Here is a 23,114-nt window from a genome sequence, read left to right on the forward strand (position 1 = left end):
TCTCCATTACTCGGCAAAATATACATCACTTTTCTTGAGCTCTTGATGAAACGTTGTAAATTTTTAGTAAAAACATAACTGTGTCAGTATTTCAAAACACCGTTTCCTAAAACGCATAACATTTTGAAGGTAACAAATTATTGTGTGGGCCACTATACTACAGAGTGTGAAGTCAAGAATTCTTTTGTTTATAAATGTATACGGTTACCAGTACACGTATAGGGTGTACGTAATATCGCTGGAAGTGCACCACAGACATTAAAACAAGGTTAGCAATAGCAAAAGAGGCATTTTATAAGGAAAGAGTTTTCTGCAGCGGTCTGGACAGAGAACTCAGGAAGAGACTCATAAAATTTGTATGGAGTGTTCTTCTGTCTGGCGCTGAAACATGGACTTTGAGGAAGAAAGACAGAGAAAGTCTGGAGGCTTTTGAGATATGGACATGGCGGACGATGGAAAGAATAAGTCGGATGGACAGAGTAAAAACTGAAGGGATACTGAGAAGAGTGGGAGAGAAAACACAGTTACTAGATGTAATAAAAATAAGAAAAAGAAATCGGATTGGGAATATTTTAAGAAACAATGATGGACTGATAAAAATAGTTTTAGGAGGTTATGTAGAACGGAAAAGGAAGTGAGGAAGGAAGAGATTTCAGATACTGGATGACGTGATGGACGTACAACATGCAGCAGCCTTAAGAAGGAAGCAATGGATCGCAGAAAATGGAGAGGCAAAGGACCTGCTAATATAGCAGAAAACTGATGGTGATTAATGATACCACTATTTATTTTTTAGTGCCTGAATGAAACAGGTAACACCCATTGTATACAATGCTTACAGCAGTGTAAAAGCAGAAAATGTGTTTGGCAACGAAATATATACAGAATGAAATAGGCATGTGTGAAACATCGGCAAAAGTATGTTCTTTTGTGAAATACTTCTCGGGTTCTATACTCAGGAAACTATCTACTGGGTCAATAATGCACGTCCCTTTTTTTCCATTACTTACTACTGCTGTCTTTACATCTGAACCTATCTGGGTAATTAAAGATAATTTGCTTTCATTTCATTCGTTTAACACTATATAATGAATTCCACAAAATTTCGATAATGTGAGAGAGTATCTGTGGGCTCTGATCATGCATCTCTTTTGATAACAATATAGCATTGCTGACGAACTCAGCTACCGAACCAAAATTGTTCTGCAGAGAAATACCAGTAACTGTGAAACCCCACACTGCGAAAATCGCATCGGCAGACCTCGTCGCGATATCTGTCTTATATTTCTAACATTCTTTCTTTTATACGGCAATTTCTCGTACCAAATCTTACCTATTCCGTAATTTCATACATTACAAAAGCTGTCGCTTGCGCATTAAACGGCACGCTTCTGATCCACAGCCGCTCTGCATGATACATGTACTAAACAAGCATTACGCAACCGTTTAGTACACTTTGGATGGCATTATTGACGATCAACAGGGCGGAATTCCCGATACGCCATTGTCGTCCTTTTCAACTGCCAATCAAGCATCAATAACAGCCCATCGAGTGGAAAAAATACAGTTTGCCTCGTAAACGACTCCAGGACATGTAACGAGTCACGTGCCATGACACTAAATTGTTTATCTGATATTTCTAATACGGCTTTTGTTTACTAGGTTAACGAACTATATGTAGGCGCCAGTATGAATAATTCAAATGTTTCGAAAGCCTTGTATCAGGCGATACAGAGAGCACTTCGGAAAACGCTGGGTATTTTTAAGAGTATGAAATGATGGCCTGAGAAAGCTGGGGCATCCTTCTCTTCAAATAGCATCCAGCACGTGACTGAAGACTAATCCTTTAAACGAAGAAGGCAAGACCACACTCTCCTCCATTGCCACGTGAGGTCCGGAGACAGCAGCTGGTAGAGCAGTGATACGGACTGACTCAAGGTCTGCACACATCGAATGTTCACATTTCTTATTCTTATTCACTTCTGTATTGGGCCGGTTCTTTTCACTCCTAAATAAGACTAAAGTATTCCAGCTAATCAGACGGTCAGGAACGATTTGATAAATTTACAGATTTCTATTTCTTTATTTGAGATAACCATATCAGTTATAGCAAGTCTTTCAAAACCAGGACAAGGATCAGTGTTATTTTTAAGATAATTTTTTGCAGAAATTTTATTTTCAGCCTTCTCCCTTTACCACGTCAAAAAAAGTCCTATCGATGCCTTGCCTCCCCTTCTTCACATGTCACTACACTTTAATGTTTACTTCTGATGTATGGGAGCACGTTCTTACACACCATTAATTATTCTAGTCATGTCAAGCTACTGTTTTTTGTTAGCAAGAAACGTGTCAGGGCTAGAGAGTTCAAGTGCCTCAATAAATATGTCATTATCGTTCATTTAGTGCTCTTTTAGTGATAAGTAACAGTGATTTAAATCTGAGCTTGAAGTGCACAGTCGGTCGCACATGCTAGTCGTTTACTGAAAAAATAAGGTGCTAACAACCAAACCTCGAGATGTCAGACACTCAGATCGATAGCAAATGCTGTACGTCGCTACAGTATCAACCAGAACACCGATTTAGTTCGTGCTGTGTCCTGCTGTCCAGTAGAACACGCGTGAAATGTAAGTAGAAGTATCACCAGAACTATGGAAAACAGGAAAAGGTTGTCTGTGGGTGTTTGTTTTCTATATATCTCGCTGGTGAGTTGGAAGAGCCTGAAGTCATCGCACTAAAGGTCCTCCGTTCAAACCCCACTGATAAAAATGCTTTTTTAATTGTTTAGGCCTGGAACTGTTATATGGGAGAACATTTTACTGACATTTAAAAGGAATTTTCGGAATTTGTAGCAATTTTCTTTTGGCCGTCTGCTTGCGCTACGTTAGTTGAAAGTAGCAAACCTATAATAATTTCTGTATAGATAGGGGGGGGGGGTGTTGAGTCGTATTTGTTCGTCAGAACTCCACACCTATCTATACATACTCTACAGGTTTGCTACTTTCAACTGACGAAGCGAAATCAGACTGCCAAAAGAACATTGCTAAAAAATCAGAAAAGTCCTTTTAAATGTCAGGAAGATGTTCTCATATATAACAGTTTCACGCGTAAACGTTTAAATAAGTACGGGGGGTTGAACTCGGGACCCTGGCCACGAAGGCCTCACGCTCAGTCAGTTCACCCACGCGAGATCTTGCCTCAAAGATACATCTTCCCTATGCTCCGTAGTTCTGGTGTTACGTTTAATTACGGTTTATGCACCTTCTACTGGACGACAGCACATAGCACAAACTAAATCGGTGTTTTCTTTGATATTCTTTCAATATACAACGATTGGTAGCGCTCTGATTGCCTGACAACTGGAATTTTGGCTATTTGTGTCAACAGATCGTCCTGAAATTCTCCTTCCCGTGTCAAATATGTCAGGGAACTGTCTTCTCCAAACGTATTTTCAAACGCCTGTATCTTAATTTCACGGCATATTCCAAATTTTACTGTCAGTTCCTCTTTTTCTGTGAAGCGCTTAACATTGAAGCAGGAATAATAAATTCAAAGCCACTGGCCCAAAATGTAAGTCAGAACATTATAGAGCTTCTCATGTAATGAACTTTCACTGATTTCTAAATTCAATTACTGATCTTACGTAATCCTCTTAGACATCTCCTAAAAATTTCCTAGGGTTTACCACATTAATAACGGCATCTCTTGAATGAGCTGCTGAACAGACTAATGTAGCATCAAATTTATTTTCAGAAACATCGTTCAGTATACATACATCATCGACACTCATTATTTGCAACAGCTTTCGTCATAAACGTCAATTAACCATTTCCATTTGACAGAAATAACACACAACTTTTTTGTGTTCTCGAAAACTACCTAAGGAATCGAGCTCGTAACGTCACTGTAAAATAAAGGACGCTGCACGACGAACCTGTACCGCCTGAGCCAATATGGCTATTTGCACTCTTTCAGTTAATCCCTGCAGAGAGATAGATAATATTTTATTTGAAACTCGTCCACCTATTTTCAATTGCAGAACATTATCTATTACCTGAGAAAGCAATGCCGTTTCCTGAAATTTAGGGAAGTAATCATGTGTAAGTAACATTACCTGAAAGCCAAATTAAGTACAGAAATAAGTAAATACAATTTGCTTTAATTCTAAGAACTGTAATTTCTTATACCAGTACCGTGACAGTATTATTATTGTCCAACAATCCATACAAGAAAAGATCTTACTCTTGAGGACTGATGTTATCGGTTAGTATTGTTATTATATCTTACGTTTTAAAGAAAGAAATGAAGTTACAGTAGTTTTCTAATGTTGAGGGAGACAGTGAGGGAAACATAACTTTTCTCGTGGGTACTGAAATTCAAAATAAATACTTCATTTGTCTGAGAATTAATGGCACCACTGTTTTCATTTTGCCTTTAGAACGATACTCACTTTTACTTTCTCGTAATTAGTAGTCTTCAGTATATTTTTAATTATAAAACAATTTGTTTCATACTATGGTATTAACAGTAAGGGTGTTGATAGCTGCAGTCATATTCCGAAAATTTTTTGTTTCATTATATGATTATCTATGTTACGAATCTTCGGTAAACCTGTTAGTTGAGAGCATTTAGTCATTCGTTGATGGATATTGGGAAAATATATATCACAGGTTTGTTTAGTTATTGCATTTTTACATTTTAGAAAAGAATTCAGTATCTCGACGGTAGGGGAATTAAGACGAGATGTAACTGTAAAACGTCCTAACTGACTTGGTTCTTGTACCGCTATTTTGTTGTCTGACAACTACCTATACGTATTGTATTCGTTAATACTTTCACAAATTTTAATTAAGCTTTCAGATTGTTCACATAAAACACAAATCTCCTGCTACAGCTGATGAGTATACCGTGATCCAGTACTCGGCAACTCGTCCCTTATAATGCAGCGATAGTAACCGTTCGCTAAATCGTCACATGATCGTAGCACCTTACCGCACAACGTGTCCACAAGTAAACTTTCGTGATCAAAATTGATTCGCCGTACCACGCCCCTTTCACAGATTCAGCTTAACCAGATAATGTTTTAAATCATAATGTATAAGCCTGTGAAATCGTCGCGTGGCAAGCTTTCCTCATACTTCTGTCGGCTACTGGCAAAGCAACTCTCTCACGCACTTTTTGCATTATTAAAAATAACGAATGCATATAAATCCATACACATATATCAGAAAGTCTATTCAGTTGATAATTACTAAATCGCGAACTGATTGATATTGAAACAGACTATGTGGTAAAGTTTATTAGTCTTGTTTGACGTGGTGTCATCCAAACAGCAAGTGAATAGATGTTAACTACTGATATGTATTGGCTGATTAGTATTGCGTGAGATACTGATACTGAGTGTGAATAACAGGATACTGACAACTGAAAATGTTGCCTGTATATGAATGCGCAATACTTGACATGAGATAGAGTATTGTATTATGGAATGACACTTAACACACCGAATGCCAAACGACTTCCGATAAACTCTTGAAATCAAAGGTGCTGGAAAGTGGAGTTTATAAGTCTATGAAAACTTCTGTAATATTTCCCGGTAAAACCTGTATTAAGTCTAGTTTTGTTAAGCAGAATTATTGTCAATCCTTTCTGTTGACAACTCACAAATATATGAGTACAATACGATAATTCATACACAAGTCACAATGTTTACACAGTTCCGATTACATGGTATGACTCCAAAGCCAAACTGTGTGAGCGGGAGCTCTATGTTGCTAATGTAACCGATATGAAAAGAAATTACATCTCTTTGGGGATGCTAACAATGTTTTTCTACCTTTGAGCAAGTATACTTAATAGTTGGTCGTACTTTTGTTTTCACTCGATACAAAACAAAGACCACGGCATTGTGATGGTAGCTGAAGCACTCATAGTCTCACAGTGACGAAGGTCTTTGCTGTCGTTGTGCCACTGTTGTTTTTAAAAATCGCTGGACCACTGCAAGACCACAATATGTGGGATTTCAATGTGACGGTAAAGATAGGAAACGCAGCTTTGGACTCTTTACGATTAGTGCTACATAGCTATGGGTTCATTATTATTATCTCCCAAAATACTGTATGCTTTACCCATTACACTGCTCAGTTTAACTTTTGAAATGGGAATTCCGTTCAACACACGAAACAATATGTATCAATCCCAACACGCAACTCAGTCTCTTTTCCATCTATTGATCCGGCCTTATGGCTGAGCGGTTCTAGGCGCTTCAGTCCGCTGCTGCTACGGTCGCAGGTTCGAATCCTGCCTCGGGCATGGATGTCTGTGATGTCCTTAGGTTAGTTAGGTTTAAGTAGTTCTAAGCCTAGGGGACTGATGGCCTCTGATGTTAAGCCCCACAGTGCTTAGAGCCATCTGAACCATTTCAACCGTCCATTGAACCACGGAGCTAATTTGGTATATTGCTTGAGGAAATCACAAGCTTCTTCAACTACTGAGAAATCTTCTTCTGTGTTAAGCTTCAGCATATATCTTCTTCTCTAAATGTTAGTAAGCTACTGCAAAAATGGCGAACCATTTGTGTTCTAGAAATTTCTGAAATCTTATTGTCTCTTCACACTATAATTGCATCTTCCGTCTCTGTACAATGTGCTTGTGATGTTAAATTCTTTTACTTCAACCGCTACGAAAACTGTTCTAACTTCACAAAATAATTAATTCTCCATTAATTAAATCCATGCTTGCTCCCATCTGTTAACATACATCTGAATCACTCTGTGCACTAGGCTTCACTTCACCACATTTCATCTTCCACTCGTTACTACAAAGAAACCAACTCCTTCATATAAAATTAACTGATATTCCACCAGCAATCACACAAGCCATATCCGTCCATTCTCGCACACACTACTTCGTACTTCCCACACTGCACGGAAAACACCTTCCTGTTACTTTTTATAACGAATTTTCCACTGATAATTCAACATGCCATTTTCATCCATCCCATCACTTCCAAGTCCCACCATAAACTGATTCCACTTCATCTGTTCCTTCTAGGCTGACATATTTTACATAGGTAACCTGTTCTTTGCCGGACCAAAGTTTCAGAATACAAACGGATAATTAATAAATATAATGCCAGAATAATATTAAAATTCATGTAATATTTTTTTCTTTTTAGCTTAATATGTGCATTTATATAACCGATGTATAAAAGGATAGCAAAACCCGAACGTACATTACGTTCCTGCTAGGTATAAACTGGTGAGGCGCTCTTGTGTAGCCACAGAAGAGGGCTGAAAATATGCCTATTATAGTTTTTACTACTGAATACACCTTAGTTGCTGAATGAATCCCGCTAACCTTTGGATTGATCCGATTTCAGAATTTGTCATTTTAGTGGTGCAATGACCTAGTTTAGTATTTCGCCTTGTAAATGTCCATTGAGTGAATAAATAAGTAGAGAAGAATCTTCAGTTTCAAGAAGTGTCATAAAGCGGGAATATAAAATGCCTTCAAAAATTATGATACATTGTGACATCAGCAATACATACCTATTGCTTGGCCGTCTATTCGGCTTTGAAAATGGTAATGCGGTTTTCTTTCGAATCACTAGGATTCGCTCCTCGCGCGGTCTACGGTACACCGCTGCGGGGAAAGGAGAAACTTCTTTCACATGGAAGCAATTGGCCGTCGACAGAAATTACTAATGCTGACTGCCGGCTATTGTTTTGTCTGGTCACTTCGGGATCAGATTACCTTATACTAAACACCTTTCCGAAAGTTTGTTCCTTTATCAGGAAACAATCTGTATGCGACAATAACGCCCAATTATTCATCAGAATCATCTACGTTCACGGATTTGGTTGGAGGGTGTTCCGGATTCAGTTTCTTAGCTCCATCGTTTCCTGCGCTGATCTGCGTTTCTTGCAGCTTTAGGTATATATTGAACAGCTGTTTTAGGATATCTACCTTCTGTTTATATGTTACTTCTGTTTATATGTGTCGATTTTTTATTACATTTACTACTCATACACTGACAGGAAAAAGTCGCAACACCAGAAAACAATTAAAGTAGAGTATTGAAGTTTTGGGAATACATTTTTCTAGGTAACATACTGAAGTGACTAACAGTAAAGTGTCACAGGTTAATGTAAGCTCGAAGTTATCCATTGGACTTGTGAAATGCTGGTAGGTGTAACAGCAGAATGGTGAATGCAAGCATGTAATGAGCGTGCATTGTGTTGTATTGGTGACGGATGTTAGTTGGTGGGATGGAGTTCCACGTCTGTTACACTTGATTGGTCGATGCAGGGACAATTAATGCTGTTTGTGGATGACGCTGGAGTTCTCGTCCGATGATGCCAAATGTGTGCTCGGTTGGAGACAGATCTGGTAATCGAGCAGGCCAAGGCAACATGTTGACTCTCTGTAGAGCATGTTGGATTACAACAGCGGTTTGGGGCCGAGCGTTAACGTGTTGGAAAACTCCCCTGGAGTGATGTTCATGAACGGCAGCACAACAGGTCGAATTACCAGTCTGACGTACAAATTTTCAGTCAGGGTGAGTGGAATAACCACGAGAGTGCTCCTGCAGTCACACGAAATCGCACCCCAGGTCATAACACGGGGTGTACGTCAAGTGTGACTCGGACGAAGATAGGTTGGTTGCCGGTTCTCGACTGACTAATCAACACACCGCCATCACTGGCGCCAAGTCAGAACCACCTTTAATTAGAAAATAAATTAGTGAGCTCTCGCTTGACACCACTGAAGTCGCAAATAGCAGTGAGTTAGAGTCAGTGGAAGGCATGCTGGCTCGTTGCAGTCCTTGAAGTAAGCGATTTATAACAGTTCATTGTGCCACTGCCATTCCAACTGCTGCTGAGATTGCTGCTGCAGATACAGTACGTTGCGCCAGGGTCATACGCCGAACACAATGGTCTTGCCACACCGGTAGTGCAACATGTACGTCTGGAGTTTGGTCTTCCTGCGACCGAACCTTTCTTAACCACTACAGCTAGCTATCATGTACAGCGACTATACTCCGGCCAAGCGTATTTACAGAATCGCAGTAGGAACATACAGTTTCTCGTAGCTCTATTGCGTGACCACGTTCAAACCCAGGTGTTGATAAAGGCGTCTCTGTCGCTTTAAAGGCATTCTTGACTCACATCAACTCAGCACGTCCAATCAGAAGGTACCTAATGCTCACGACCGTTACAGTGTGTACTTAAAGCAAACGCCCTCATATTGGCGTTACTAATGCCATTCTTATGCAACTGGCGCAAAATCTGAACCTACGTTCATGGATTTGGTCCGAGGAACCTGTTCCGGATTCAGTTTATTAGCTCCATTGTTTCCTGCGCTAATCTACGTTTCTTACAACTTTGGCTATATATCGTGCAGCTGTTTTAGGATATCTGCCTTCTGTTAATATGTTACTTCAGTCTTATGTGTGTCGATTTTTTATTACAAATACTGCAGGAGCCCACCTATAAACTTTCGTTTATGACGCACAACTCCTTCTAGGTGTTGCCGTTTTTTCCGTCAGTGTATTTTAAGCTCATTTTAACACTTTTTTTTCTTAATCTGCTATCTGAAGGATTACATTTCTGATGCCACTAGTCGATTCTTGTTTGCTATCCACGCTCATATCCGTAAAGTAGCAAAGGAACGGATGGTATTTTATACGATTCCTGTTGCGTCTCTTTAGTTGTCGTTTTGTTTAATGTTCTTTTTTTTTATTGCTCCACGGATACCCAGAAATTTTGCGGCCTTATTCTCCATCTACATCTACATGATTTGTCTACAATTCACAGTTAGGTGCCCGGCATAGGGTTCATACCTTGAAGGCATTTCTCTATCGTTATACTCTCACGGAAAAAACCAGCAATAAAATATTTCAGAACTAGCTCTCATTTCTCTTATTTCAATATGATTATTTCTCCCTATGTAGGAGGTCACCAATAACATAGCTTCGCATTGGGAGGAAGAAATGTAAACGGGCGTTTGGCATCAGGTCCGGCCGCCTTCGTGCATGTCTTATCACATTCGACGCCACATTGGGCGACCTGCGCACCGAATGGAGATGAAATAATGATTAAGACAACACAACACCCAGTCCCTGAGCTGAGAATCCGACCCAGCAGGGAGGGAATCGAACCCGGGCCCATAGGACCGCAATCCGTCACGCTGACAGCTATCGGGGCGGACGCAACAGGGGGAGAGGGTTGGTGAGTGAAATCCTGCAGCAGCCATAAATGCCTTTGTTGTCACCTTATTTCACGTTACATATCCATGGCCCTTTCTGCCCTATTTCGCGCTAATACAAAACAAGCTTCTTTGAACCTTTTCGTTCGTCTTCCGTCACTCCCACCTTATGCGGGTCCCACAACACACACATTACTCGATAAGAGGGCTGACTAGTGTGGTGTAAGGATTCTCATTACTAGATCTGGTGCACTTTCAAAGAGTTCTGTCAAAGTTCTGCCAATAAATAAGTTATTTGTTATTTTAATCGTAAGTATTTGCTTGAATCTACAGACTTCACATTTGTGTGGTTTATTGTGTAACCGATACTTTTGTTATAAAATAGCCAGGACGTATCACAACCAGACGCCAGACGACGTTGCAGACTTTTCTGCCTGGTGTAGCCGCCAGCAACGACTGCCATGGAACGGGCGGACAGCGACCTGCAGGCGCTTCTGGGTCCCGGAGCGTCCATACGGCGTCTGATGGGCGTCTGGTGGTCCCAGGGCCGATACGGCCGTGTCTGCTCCGCCGCCTCAGCCTCCGTTACGGTCAGCTCTTTTGTCTGGCTGTCCACATTCACTGGACTCAAGCTCGTATTGGATCCACCGCAACAGCTCGAGGACATCGCACTCTGCTGTTTCGTTATTGTTCTCTGTTCCGGATTTCTTGCCAAGGCAAGTATTAACAGTTGTCCATAGTGGCAGGTGATATTACTTTAGACGCCCCCGTCCTCCCCCATCCCATGCTTCAGAATAGTTACTTGCCAAATGAAGAAAATCTATGCTCCTCATGCTCATGACACGATAAATAGACAGATACTTTTTTGATCCCACAGCTATTATGAATCAAGATATAAAGAAATGGCTGACATTAGCTGCCAGTGGCCGTTGATTTAAGTCATTGGGTAAACTTGAAAATTTGTACTGGACCAGGATTCGAGCCTGGGTCTCCTGCTTGCTACGCAGATTCTCTGACCTCTGTGCCATCTGGACAGTGGTCATCGCACCTGCACAGATTTTCCTAGCATGCCTCCCATTAGACCCAAATTCTCAACTACTGATGTAGAGCCTTTGTCCGTTATCCACATTACTCACGGCAATTCGCCGATTTCCATAAAGGTTCGAGCGTGGTGTGAATCTGCACTGAAGTAATCAACTGATCACGTTAATTTAATTGTGTATGTATGCATGTATTACAAGGATCACATCAGTGATATTTGGATAAGTTGAGAACTTTGGTCTGGTGGGAGACGAGCTTGGGAAGTCAACGCAGTTGTAATGCGTCCAGAAGGTACAGTGGCCAGTACATCTGCCTGACAAGCGATAGACCTGGGCTCGCATCTTTGTCCGATATAAATTTTCAACTTTCCCAATTGATTTAAATCAATGCCCACTAGTAGCTAATGTCAGTCATTTCTTTGTGTCTTGATTCACAATGGGTGTGGGATCAAAGATGTGTCTGTATTTTCAAAAAAGTCCAAAAGTACAGACATCACATACAATTTTATTTTTTTCTACAAGGTGGAAAGGCACGTCAACAACATCTCTTGTAGCACGTTGTACGCAGGCAATTTAACATTCCATACTCCCATTATCTTCTGCCATTCGTGGAACTTTCTGTTTGCTTTTTCTTTTTGGCACCATACTGTCTTTAAGGTGTTCACAAAGTTTCGGAGTGACATACCGTTCCCCCCACCCCCACCCTCCACCCCCCGAACTTTCCCTATCTCAAATGTTGATGGCATCGTCTGTCCATACACTACGTTGTAAGGTAATAATGCCATACTTAGGTGAAATTTTCAATTGTAGTTTGCCGCAAAATAAGTTGTCTATCCAAGTCATTGTCGTGACTGTTGACTTAGTGACTCAACATTCTCCCTGTCATCCAGTGAATCTGTTCCAGTCTGCATTTTGCTTACGGCTGTAATATGCTTCTTCTTAATTTAGGAATTAGTAACAGCTTACAGAGTCTCTTTATCAGTTCTGATACGAATTTAGTACCTTAGTCCATAATCAGTATTTCTGACGTTTTAAGTGCCAAACATAAATGATCTTGGCTTGTGCAATTGTTTTAGCTTGTTGACTTGGGTTAGCTATAAACTGAGGTGACAAAAGTTATGGGATACCTCCTAATATCGTTTCGGACCTCCTTTTGCCTGGTATAGTGCAGCAGCTCGACGTGGCATGGACTCAACAACTCGTTGCAAGTCCCTGCAGAAATACTGAGAAATATTAAGGAATGCTGTCCTCTATAGCCGTTCATAATTACAAAAGTGTTACTAGTGCAGGATGTTATGCCCGAACCAACCTCTCAGTTATACCCCATGAATGTTTGATGGAATTCGTTTTGAGCAATATAGGTGGCAAAAACGTGCCCTCGAATTGTCCATAATGTCCTACAAACAAATAATTTACCACTGTGGCCAGGTGGCATGACATCATTGTTTGGAAACATGAAGCCCATGAATGGCTGTAAATGGTTTCCAAGCAGCCTGGGGTTTGCGCCACACTCGAACCCTGCAGTCAGCTCTTACCAACGGAAATCGGTACTCGTCTGACAAGGCCACGGTTTTCCAATTGCCTAGAGTCCAACCGATATGGTCACAAGCCCAGGAGAGTCGCTGCACGTGGTCTCGTGCTATTAGCAAAGTTAATCGTGTCAGTCGTCTGCTGCCATAGCCCACTAGCGCAACATTTCGTCACACTAATCCTAATAGATACGCTTCTCGTACGTCTCGCATTGATTTCCGTGATTGTTTCACTCAGTGTTTGCTTGTCTTTTGGCACTGACAACTGTACGCAAACGCCGCTGCTCTCCGTCGTCAAATGATGACAGTCGGCCACTGAGTCGTCCATGTTGAGAGGTAATACCTGAAATTTGGTATTCTCAGCATGCTCTTGACACTTTGGACCTCGGAATATTGAATTCCCTAACGATCCCATGTGTCTAGCTCCAGTTACCACTCATCGTTCAAAGTCAGTTAATTCCTCTCGTGCTGCCATAAACACGTCTAAAACATTCTCACATAAATCACCTGAGTACAAATGACAGCTCCGCCAATGCTCTGACCTCTTATGTCTTGTGTCTTGTCTATGTGATACTACCGCCATTTGTGTATGTGCATGTCGCTATATCACAAATTTGGTCATATGAGTTTATTTCTATAGACTTCATAAAGTGACCTACTATCATTAGCCTGTAACTATTCCCTGTTAAAATGACTTAAGATGTCCAAATCGATGATCTCAATTGGTTTTCTGGCCTCCAGTAAACTCTGGTTTGGAATACGCTTATGATTTAATTTGTCTGCTTGTGTGGATAGTGGACAGTACTTTACATATTGTTCTCAAATGGTTCAAATGGCTCTGAGCACTATGGAACTTACATCTGAGATCATCAGTCCCCTAGACTTAGACCTACTTAAACCTAACTAACCTAAGGACATAACACACTGCCGGCCGGTGTGGCCCAGCGGTTCTAGGAGCTACAGTCTGCAACGGCACGACCGCTACGTTTGCAGGTTCGAATCCTGCCTCGGGCATGGATGTGTGTGATGCCCTTAGTTTAGTTAGGTTTGAGTAGTTCTGAGTTCAGGAGACTGATGACCTCAGAAGTTACGTCCCATAGTGTTCAGAGTCATTTGAACATCACGCACATCCATGCCCGAAGCAGGATTCGAACCTGCGACCGTAGCAGCAGCGCGGTTCCCGACTGAAGTGCCTAGAACCGCTCGGCCACATCGGTCGGAATATTGTTTTCTGCCCTCTTACGTGTTCGCCACCAACGTTGTCCTGCTACAGGTCATTCTGTTGATCTACAATCTCCAAGTTCTGCTAATACATAATCATGTAACTGTTTTAACGCTTCATGTCAACTACTAGCTGGTACCACAATATGAGGTCCAAGATTAGTTTTTTACAATACACTTTGTCGTGAACAAGAACTGTGGATGCATCGCATATATCTTACAATCTTTGTCTCCAGCTTGCACATTCCTTGACTTTACAGAGGTCAAACCTGCTCAATGTAAAACACACGTTTTTGACTCAGGCTGTCGGCATTTCTGTGTTTAGTAACAGATCGATGAATCACCTCAAAAAGAATTCACAACATGTTAATTGCTTGATGGTTCTTTTAAACCTGATAGCCATCTCAGATCTTCATGATCTGTTACGACGTAGAATGTTCTTCCATACAAATAACACCAAAAATCAGTGTTCTCTCCTGTCAGCTTGCTAATTTCATATGCAACAGAAGGCACGATTGCTTGTGATGCATTACATCACAAATTCCTTATCAGAATCGATATAACTTACATCGGTCCATTTTTTTACAATTCTTTCAACTGACTGTACGCATCTTCACGCTCCACTGACCAGTGGAACGTCACTCCTTTCTTCAATAGATGAGCGAGTAGCCGTAACATTGGCTCAAATTGTAGTGCGAAATTTGTCTAAGCCGCGTCCCTGGACAGTTAGTCGCATATTGCTGACAAACCATTGTAGACATTCTCTGAGTTTCAACTTAATCTGTCACTTTTCTTGAAGTTTCTATTTTCGATAAATTTGGTTTAAGTCTGACTTTGATGCTAACGAATTCTACACAGCACTCTCATTTGCGACTGTAGTTTTACTTTTCACAGGCAGTTAACACAGAGTACGTTCCTATGAAAGACGCAGAAGACTTTCTTCCTCACTTCCATAGAACGTGCATTATTCATCATGTTTTCTTAGCACTGTCTTCTGGTTTTCAAAGACAGAAATCGTAGACCATTTAAGAATATTTCTCACTGACATTGAGACACATTTATAAATATAAAATGTCCAGCAAAACCCCAAAGTAGAGTAACTGCCTCATACAAATGTGTAAAGTGAACTCTCATGGGAATGATTAATGACTTCCATACCTCATCCACTAATCACAATACCAGGTCGTCATTCCGGGACTGGAAATATTATCAATGATCCAAAACAGACACATGGAGCTCAAATATTCAAGAAACTACGTCATGGTGACGTCATGTCACATCTGAAACTGAGACACTATGTTTTCCTGGAGATCCGATGAGCGATTATACTTCAGTCTGATACAGACACAATATTCTCTGCAGGAAGAGTCGTTATAAGTTGACTCATACCTTAAATGTACTCTCTAAATCTACATCATACTCCGCAAGCCACCTAATGGTGTGTGGCGGAGAGTACTTTCGGCACCACTGTCTGATCCCTCCAACCCTGTTCCACTCGCGAATAGTGCATGGGAAGAATGATTGTCGGTAAGCCTCTGTACTGGCTTTAATTTCTAGGATTTCTCCTCGTGGTCAGTACGCGAGATGTATGTGAGGATAATTAATATGTTGTCTGATTCCTCCTGAAAATTGCTGTCCCGAAATTTCAATAGTAAATCTCTCGCTGATATAGAACGACTGTCTTGTAACGTCTGCCAGTGGAGTTTGTTTAGCATCTCCGTAACGCTCTCTCACCATCTAAAAGATCCCGTGACGAAGTACGACGTTCTTCGTTGGATCTTCTCTATCTCCTCTATCAGTCCTACCTGATAGGAATTCCAGATAGGTGAACAATACTAAAGTATCGGGCTAACAAGTGCCTTATAAGCCACTTCTTTCGTGAATTTCCTTAAGCTTCTTCCTGTGAATCTGAGTCTTGTGTCTGCTTTTCCCACTATCTGTTTCATGTGGTCATTCCACTTACGGTCGCTCTGGATAGTTAAGCCTAGATATATTACGGCAGACGCTGTCTCCAGCTATTTGTCATCAATATTGCAGCTGTACGGTGGTGGATTTCTGTTCCTATGTATGCGCAATATGTTAGATTTATTAATGTTCAGGGTCAACTGCCAGAATCTGCACCATTCATCAATTCTCTGTAGTTGGTTCCGCACATTCCTACTATCTTCTGGCGTTGCTACGTTGGTACAAACAACTGCATCATCTGCGAATAGCCTTAAAAAGCAACCGAAGCTTTCTGCTAGATCATTTATATATATTGTGAGCAGCAACGGTCCTAACACCCTTCCCTGTGGTACACCGGATATTACTTTTACCTCAGTCGATTTAGTTCCGTTAAGAGCGACATACTGAGTTCTGTCTGTAAGAAAGCCTTCAGTCCAGTAGCTCGTATTTTTTTCATTAAACGGCAATGAGGTACGGTATCAAATGCCTTACTGAAGTCAAGCAACAGGGCATCAGCCTGAGCGCCGTTGTCCACGGCGCTGCGGATGAGGAGCAGAGCGAGCTGAGTTTGGCAAGATCTCTGTTTGCGCAATCCATGTTGATTTTTATAGAGGAGCTGTTCATTTTCCAAAAATGTCATAGTTCTTGAGCGTAAAACACGTTCCATGATTCAACAACAGATTGACGCCAACGATCTAGGTCTATAATTGTGTGTCTTACAGCCTTCCTTAAAAACGGGAATGACCTGCGATTTTTTCCAGTCATTAGATACCTTTCGTTGCTCAAGTGATCTGCCATAAATTACTGCTAGAAAGGGAGCAACTTCTTTTACGCAAGTTCTCTATAGCATCTTATAGGTATCTCACCTGGTCCTAAAGCCTTTCCACTACTAAGCGATCGTAGCTGCTTTTCAGCTCCGCGATCAGTTATTTCAATATCTGCCATTTTGACGTTCGCACGACGATTGAAAGGAGGAACAGTGTTACGATCATCCGCGGTGAAACCATTTCGGAAGACCGAATTCAGTATTTCGGCCTTCTCTCTGTTGACTTCCATTTCGGTGCCGGTGTGGTCGCTGAGAGAATGAATAGATGAGTTTGACCCACTTACTGATTTTACGTACGACCAAAATCTCTTAGGCTTTTTACTCAGGTCGGTTGACAACGTCTTACTTTCGAGATCAATGAACGCTTCTGTCATTGTGTAAGTAGGATGTTTAGGTTTTTTTTTTTTTAATTGGTAACGCCGCTTAGCGCTCGGTATGAAAAATCACTGGCTGTGCTGTGCGCAGTCTGTGTTTAGTTTGCATTGTTGTCTGCCATTGTAGTGTTGAGCAGCGGCAGCTGGATGCTAACAGCGCGTAGCGTTGCGCAGTTGGAGGTGAGCCGCCAGCAGTGGTGGACGTGGGTAGAGAGATGGCGGAGTTTTGAAATTTGTAAGAATTGGTGTCATGAAGTGATATATATATTATGACTACTGAGATAAATGCATTGTTTGTTCTCTATTAAAATCTTTCATTTGCTAACTATACCTATTAGTAGTTAGTGCCTTCCGTAGTTTGAATCTTTTATTTAGCTGGCAGTAGTGGCGCTCGCTATATTGCAGTAGTTCGAGTAACGAAGATTTTTTGTGAGGTAAGTGATTTGTGAAAGGTATAGGTTAATGTTAGTCAGGGCCATTCTTTTGTAGGGATTATTGAAAGTCAGATTGCGTTGCGCTAAAAACTATTGTGTATCAGTTTAAGCTACGCTCATTTTCGCTTCATCCTTACGATAAACATTCCAGTCTGAACTTAGGATTTCGTTGTCATTGACGTCTGGCTTAAACCAGTTTTCTGTTCCCTATACTATCTGTGCATCATAACCTTAAATAAGCGATACTAATTCTGGGACCTTTCCTTGGTGGCTCCTGCAGTTTACTAAAATCATATTAATCTTTTCTATCTCTGATCTGCGAGGGCCAAGATTCTCTGAGGTCGCTGTGGCTGGTTTAACAGACTACTCGTCTTTGCTCCCAAGGGTGGGGTCCCCTAACCTAAAAAAAGCCCCATGTGCACGCCACACGTACCCTAGTAGCCGCTTCCTGCGTGTGGTGCACGCCTGATCTATTAAGGGGAACCCTACAATTCTGCACACTATAGCGGAGGTCGAGAAATTTGCATCCGATAGCATCGCGTAGCCGTCTGAGCCTCTGGTTTAAATCTTCCACTCTCCTCCAAGCCAAAGGACAGCGATCAAACCTGGCTACAATGCTACAAATAGACACTTTAGCCTGTACCCCGCGTGCGTTGCTATTTGCCTTCACCAAATCAGCCGGCCGCCGAAAGGAGCTGAGGATGGCCTCAGAACCTCAGCGGCAGGCGTCATTCCTGCAGACATGTGCCACTACATGCAGCCAGTTGCACCCAGTGCGCTCGATAGCCGCCGGCAGGGCCTCCTCCACATCACGGATGAGACCTCCCGGCGAACATGCACACTGAAATGTTTTCTCGCCTTTCCTGCTATCTCCCTGAGGAACTCCATCACCCGCCTAACATTCGGTCTCTGAATGACTAGCATACCCACCCTCTGTACTTGAAAATCGACCGCTGGCCCAACAGAAGAGGTATCCCGAGCTGGCTCACGGTTATCACAACACTGGCAAGCACCTCGTAGCTGTTGCTAAGACGTAGGGAGCCAGCCGCACGGCCTGCTCCCTCTTTCATCTTCCGCTCAATGACACGCGAACGCACCACTGTCTGAGACCCACTCTGGACTGAGGACAGATCGGTCAGACGTTGCGTATCGGAAGCCGCAGTGACGTCCGGGTCACCAGGGAATTCCAGTGACACCGAAGGCGCCCCGACGTCACCGCAACTTCGAGCATTAGCTAGAAGCTTGTCGACGGTAGCCAACGCAGCTTCCAGCAGTTTACGGACATCAGCCAACTCTCTCTGTGTCCGCTCACAAGCACAGTCCCTATCCATATCTTACTGAGTATAAAACAGATATAAGATCTCAAATGGCACTACTAAGTTAGAAAATATATAAAAGGAGAAGAAAGGAACACTAAAAGTAGGTGTGCAGATTTCTCACTGAACTCCGAGACTGCAAGCTATTAAACAGAAATAAGTTTCTCTACACGGAAAATTTAAACTTGGAAGCCGACCTACACAAGGATATTCTCAAGATTTACACAAAAAACAAAAACTACGATTAATTTTCTAAACACTAGTCTGCACAGTAAAACACACGTACAGCTCACTTCTTTGCAGAAGCACGTGAACAAAAAACAAAGACTAAATTAATTTACAGTTTATCACACAAGTGCTGCTGAAGCTCTGCTGCGAATCCTCTCGGCTCGGCGACTGCATAGTTGTTCTAACATTTATTCGCGTCATTATTGCCCCCTTTCGTTAAGAGTAAGTAATCTGTACTATAAGCTGGCTTTTAGTTTTCAGTTTAGTTTTACATTGTGTATGGCTGCGAGTCCCTTGATCTCTCCGAATGTAAGTAAGGTTTATTGTGACAAGTGGTGTTATATATTTGTAGGTCGCGTTCTTCATCTATAAAAGTGACGCCCTGCGAGAGCTGTTGCAGCTGCTGTCCGACGCCAGGAGAAACTACGGGGACGGCAAAAGCAGTCGGAGCATCCGGCGCCGATACCAGAAGCTGTCACGCCGCCTATACCTCTGCATGCAGGTAGTCGCCTACACTCAACGAAAACTCCACGCATATCCAAAAGTAATATTTTAAAATTATGTTTCATGTAATAATGTTCAAATTTGTTAACACGATAAAAACCAGAATTATTCAACGAGAGAGATCCGTACTCCAGCAAAATTGTTATCTTTAGGCTACTGTGATAAGTAGAGCTCAGATGTTGAACAATAACTCATTCTCAAGCGTACCAAATCCTTTCAATAAACCAGCCATGTTGTTTTCTGTAACTGTGTACTAGGGTTACGCAGAATATTATGAACATGTACCTCGAATATGGCAGAAACATCTTTGTTACCCAAAACAGCCTAAATTCTTGTGGCGATCACATTACATATATCCCAAACTGTGGTCCATGGAATCTTGTATCTTTTCTTAAAGTTCAAATGGTTCAAATGGCTTTTAGCACTATGGGACTTAACATCTGAGTTCATCAGTCCCCTAGAACTTAGTACTACTTAAACCTAACTGACCTAAGGACATCACACATATCCATGCCCGAGGCAGGTTTCGAACCTGCGACCGTAGCAGTCGCGCGGTTCCGGACTGAAGCGCCTAGAACCGCCGGCCACCGAGGCCGGCTTTCTTAAAGTAAAACTGTCAAAATTCTTGAGAGAGGCTTTACTATCGTAAGAGGCCTTTAATTATCTTGTTAATACGCGTTAAAGTGCCTCACTCATATCTACATAGACCTTGTGAAGGGCAGTAATGACATCTTATTTCATTCATATGCTCAGTAAGCCCATCTTGCACGGTCATAGTCATCTGACGCAGACCATTTCGCCTCATGAGGTGCAAACACTTGCTACTTTCAGTTCGTGTTCCCGATTAGTTACCGACATCTAATTGTGATTTCCTTGTCCTTACACCTGTTTTCAATGTCTTCAGTCTTCTTTCACAGGTCGCACTGTAAACTACGATATGATTGGTTACATCGGTAAAGAGCATTTCACACTGACGTTTTCATCATTAGTGTACCTAGAGGAAAGTCGCTGGTCAAAAAGTAGGATTACTTCACTACAGGACGCCACTCTACAACGAGAAAACTTTCATATAAGTGATTTAGACCATGGAAGAGTACGCACTTACAACCTTCACCTTCATTTACATTTGAGAGGACACAACTCCATATTTAAATACAAACCTACGATAGAGAAAAGCGAAGACGCTGACTCGTTCGATCATATTACATAAACCTTCTGTGCGGTAGTGGAATTGTAAACTTTTTCTCCAGATTGTTCTTCCAGATAATGGATAAACGCGCCAGCTTCCCGAACATACTTCTCGATGAAACTTAGTTTGCAAATGGAACGTTATGCTCTTCAGTCTGTTTTCGAGGCAATATTCTAATTATAGATAACAAATGCCTGCAAATCCCTCGTGATTCTGTCAGTAAGTTTAGTGTTGCTTAAACTGTTCTGTCTATCAGATGATTTCTTCGCTTGTACTATGCGTGTTTTGATGACATGCGACATATAAACTCTGACTGCTATAATTAGAAACATTTATTTACTGGTCGATGTCAATTTGGTCCCGTTACGTGTCTTCCGAATGTGACCTGACGGTATAACAACAAAGCAGCTCAAACCTGGCACATACATTAACATCTCAAATGACTTTCAGAAATGTTACAAACCAATGTAATTTATTTACTGCTAAGTAAAAAAACATATTAAAAAATCAAATATACACTATTTGTTAAAAGTTCATTCGATTTCAATATTCTTACATGAATAAAGATAGAAACTGCAGGTGAATTTTAACTAATGCAAGGAAGGTAAAAATTACCTTGGCACCAGTTGCAAATTTCAGCTTCACGTGGTTATCAATAGATGTCTCCTGGTGTACTCGGCCGCTGGCTATATTAATCACTTTACTGGACACGTTGGAGACTGAAAATATCATTCCTCAACGGGGGCGAAACATCACAGAACTTACAGCCGCACTACTAGCATTTTGCTCACAATGAGCCGCCTCAACGAAGGGTCTGCGGTGAGGAGAGTAGGGATCTCGTACTGCATCGCTGGTGTCGAAGGTCGCCTCAGCATCTCGCGGCATGCGATTTTTTTTTTTCATTTGTGGTAATTTGTGAAAGATTTAGTCAATGTGCCTCCCCTTCCAACATCTCTGGGTAAATTGCAACGCCCCTTAGCGGCAGCAGTGAAGTCAATAGCTCCAGACAATTTTGCAAAAGTATGTGTTCTTTGTCTTGCTTACTATGGAGTGCACATTGACACTCGTGAATTGTAAATGAAAACATTGATTCCAAACTTTATTCTATAAAGTACCCCAATATTGTTGTACGTCCTCGCATGTAAAATACATACTCTTGTAAAATCGCTTTGTTCCTGAGAAAATAAAAGCTTCCAAATTCCAAGGAGTGTGTTTAAGTTCACGCTAAGTATTTATCTTCAATCCGTGTACAAGAACTAGTCTTGTGAAATCGGATGAATTTTTTGAATCACCCTGTATTTATCCCCGATTTTTGTCATTATTTCGCCCAGACTCTTAATGTCAGGCTACAGCATAGTCCAGCTGTAGACGTACAACACTCATTTTTTTTCCACAGGTGGCTGTGCTGCAAGGACTCGCCGCGTGGGTTTCCACCCCTGTGTTGGTGCGCGTCTTCCTCGCCTCTGAGCAGAACTCGCTTGAATCTGCTCGCCAGTTCCCCGTACCACTGTGGTTCCCTGGAAATATGTACGCATCACCAACGTATGAAATACTCTATATTCTTCAGGCTTTCAGTCAGCTGGCAGCGACTCAGTCTTCGCTTTGCGTAGACGCCTTTTTCATCCACATGATTCTGATGGTAGCAGCCGAACTAGAAGTTCTGAACGAAAATATCTCAACTATGCAAAAGATTCATCTTAAGTTTCAAGGAACGGAACATCAACACCATAGGACTATAACTAAATATGAAGAACCGACCATAGAAAATGGTTACCTTCATACAACTGCGAACGTATCATCAGAGGACTTCTCAGGCGAAATGTACCTACAGTTGGTCAAGAACGTTCAGCATCATCACGTAATTCTCAGGTAAGCAACTGCAGTTCCTGGGATGCCGACGTACGTTATATTTGATAGTTTTCATCCGACCAATTGAATTTCAATATTCAATCAAATATATATCATTAGGCATTATATAAATGTAGCTATAACACTTTCATTACTGTGAATGACGTTGCTGAGTTTTGGATTTCAGACCCATCATCAGGCTATGTAATCTCATGATGGTATGTGAGCTGAAAATCGGTTAACTAGTTGCATTAACACTGTGGGACATCCACAGTTCTGAGCATTTTTTCAGATGTTAGTTGAGACTCCATATTTCTGTATCTTTCACCAGAAAACAGTTGTGTATTCACACCTCACATCAGTCAGTACCATTATGGATACCCATCGATGCTCCAAATCAGTGATAAATTATGGGTATATATACACTCCTGGAAATGGAAAAAAGAACAAATTCA

The 23,114-nt window shown here is 41.5% G+C and overlaps 1 protein-coding gene across 1 annotated transcript in view; it reads left to right on the forward strand.

Moving 5' to 3' along the window:
* Positions 1-10,667: 10,667 nt before the first annotated feature.
* Positions 10,668-23,114, forward strand: part of LOC126279632 (odorant receptor 43a-like) — a 37,161-nt gene continuing 24,714 nt past the window's right edge. The window contains exons 1-3 of the mRNA XM_049979698.1: positions 10,668-10,922; positions 19,471-19,620; positions 22,208-22,680. Of these exons, the coding sequence (XP_049835655.1) occupies positions 10,668-10,922; positions 19,471-19,620; positions 22,208-22,680 (878 nt within the window). The remainder of the gene's footprint in view (positions 10,923-19,470; positions 19,621-22,207; positions 22,681-23,114) is intronic.

This window comes from Schistocerca gregaria, chromosome 1 (assembly GCF_023897955.1).
Source record: "Schistocerca gregaria isolate iqSchGreg1 chromosome 1, iqSchGreg1.2, whole genome shotgun sequence".
In the NCBI taxonomy this organism is placed as follows: domain Eukaryota; kingdom Metazoa; phylum Arthropoda; class Insecta; order Orthoptera; family Acrididae; genus Schistocerca; species Schistocerca gregaria.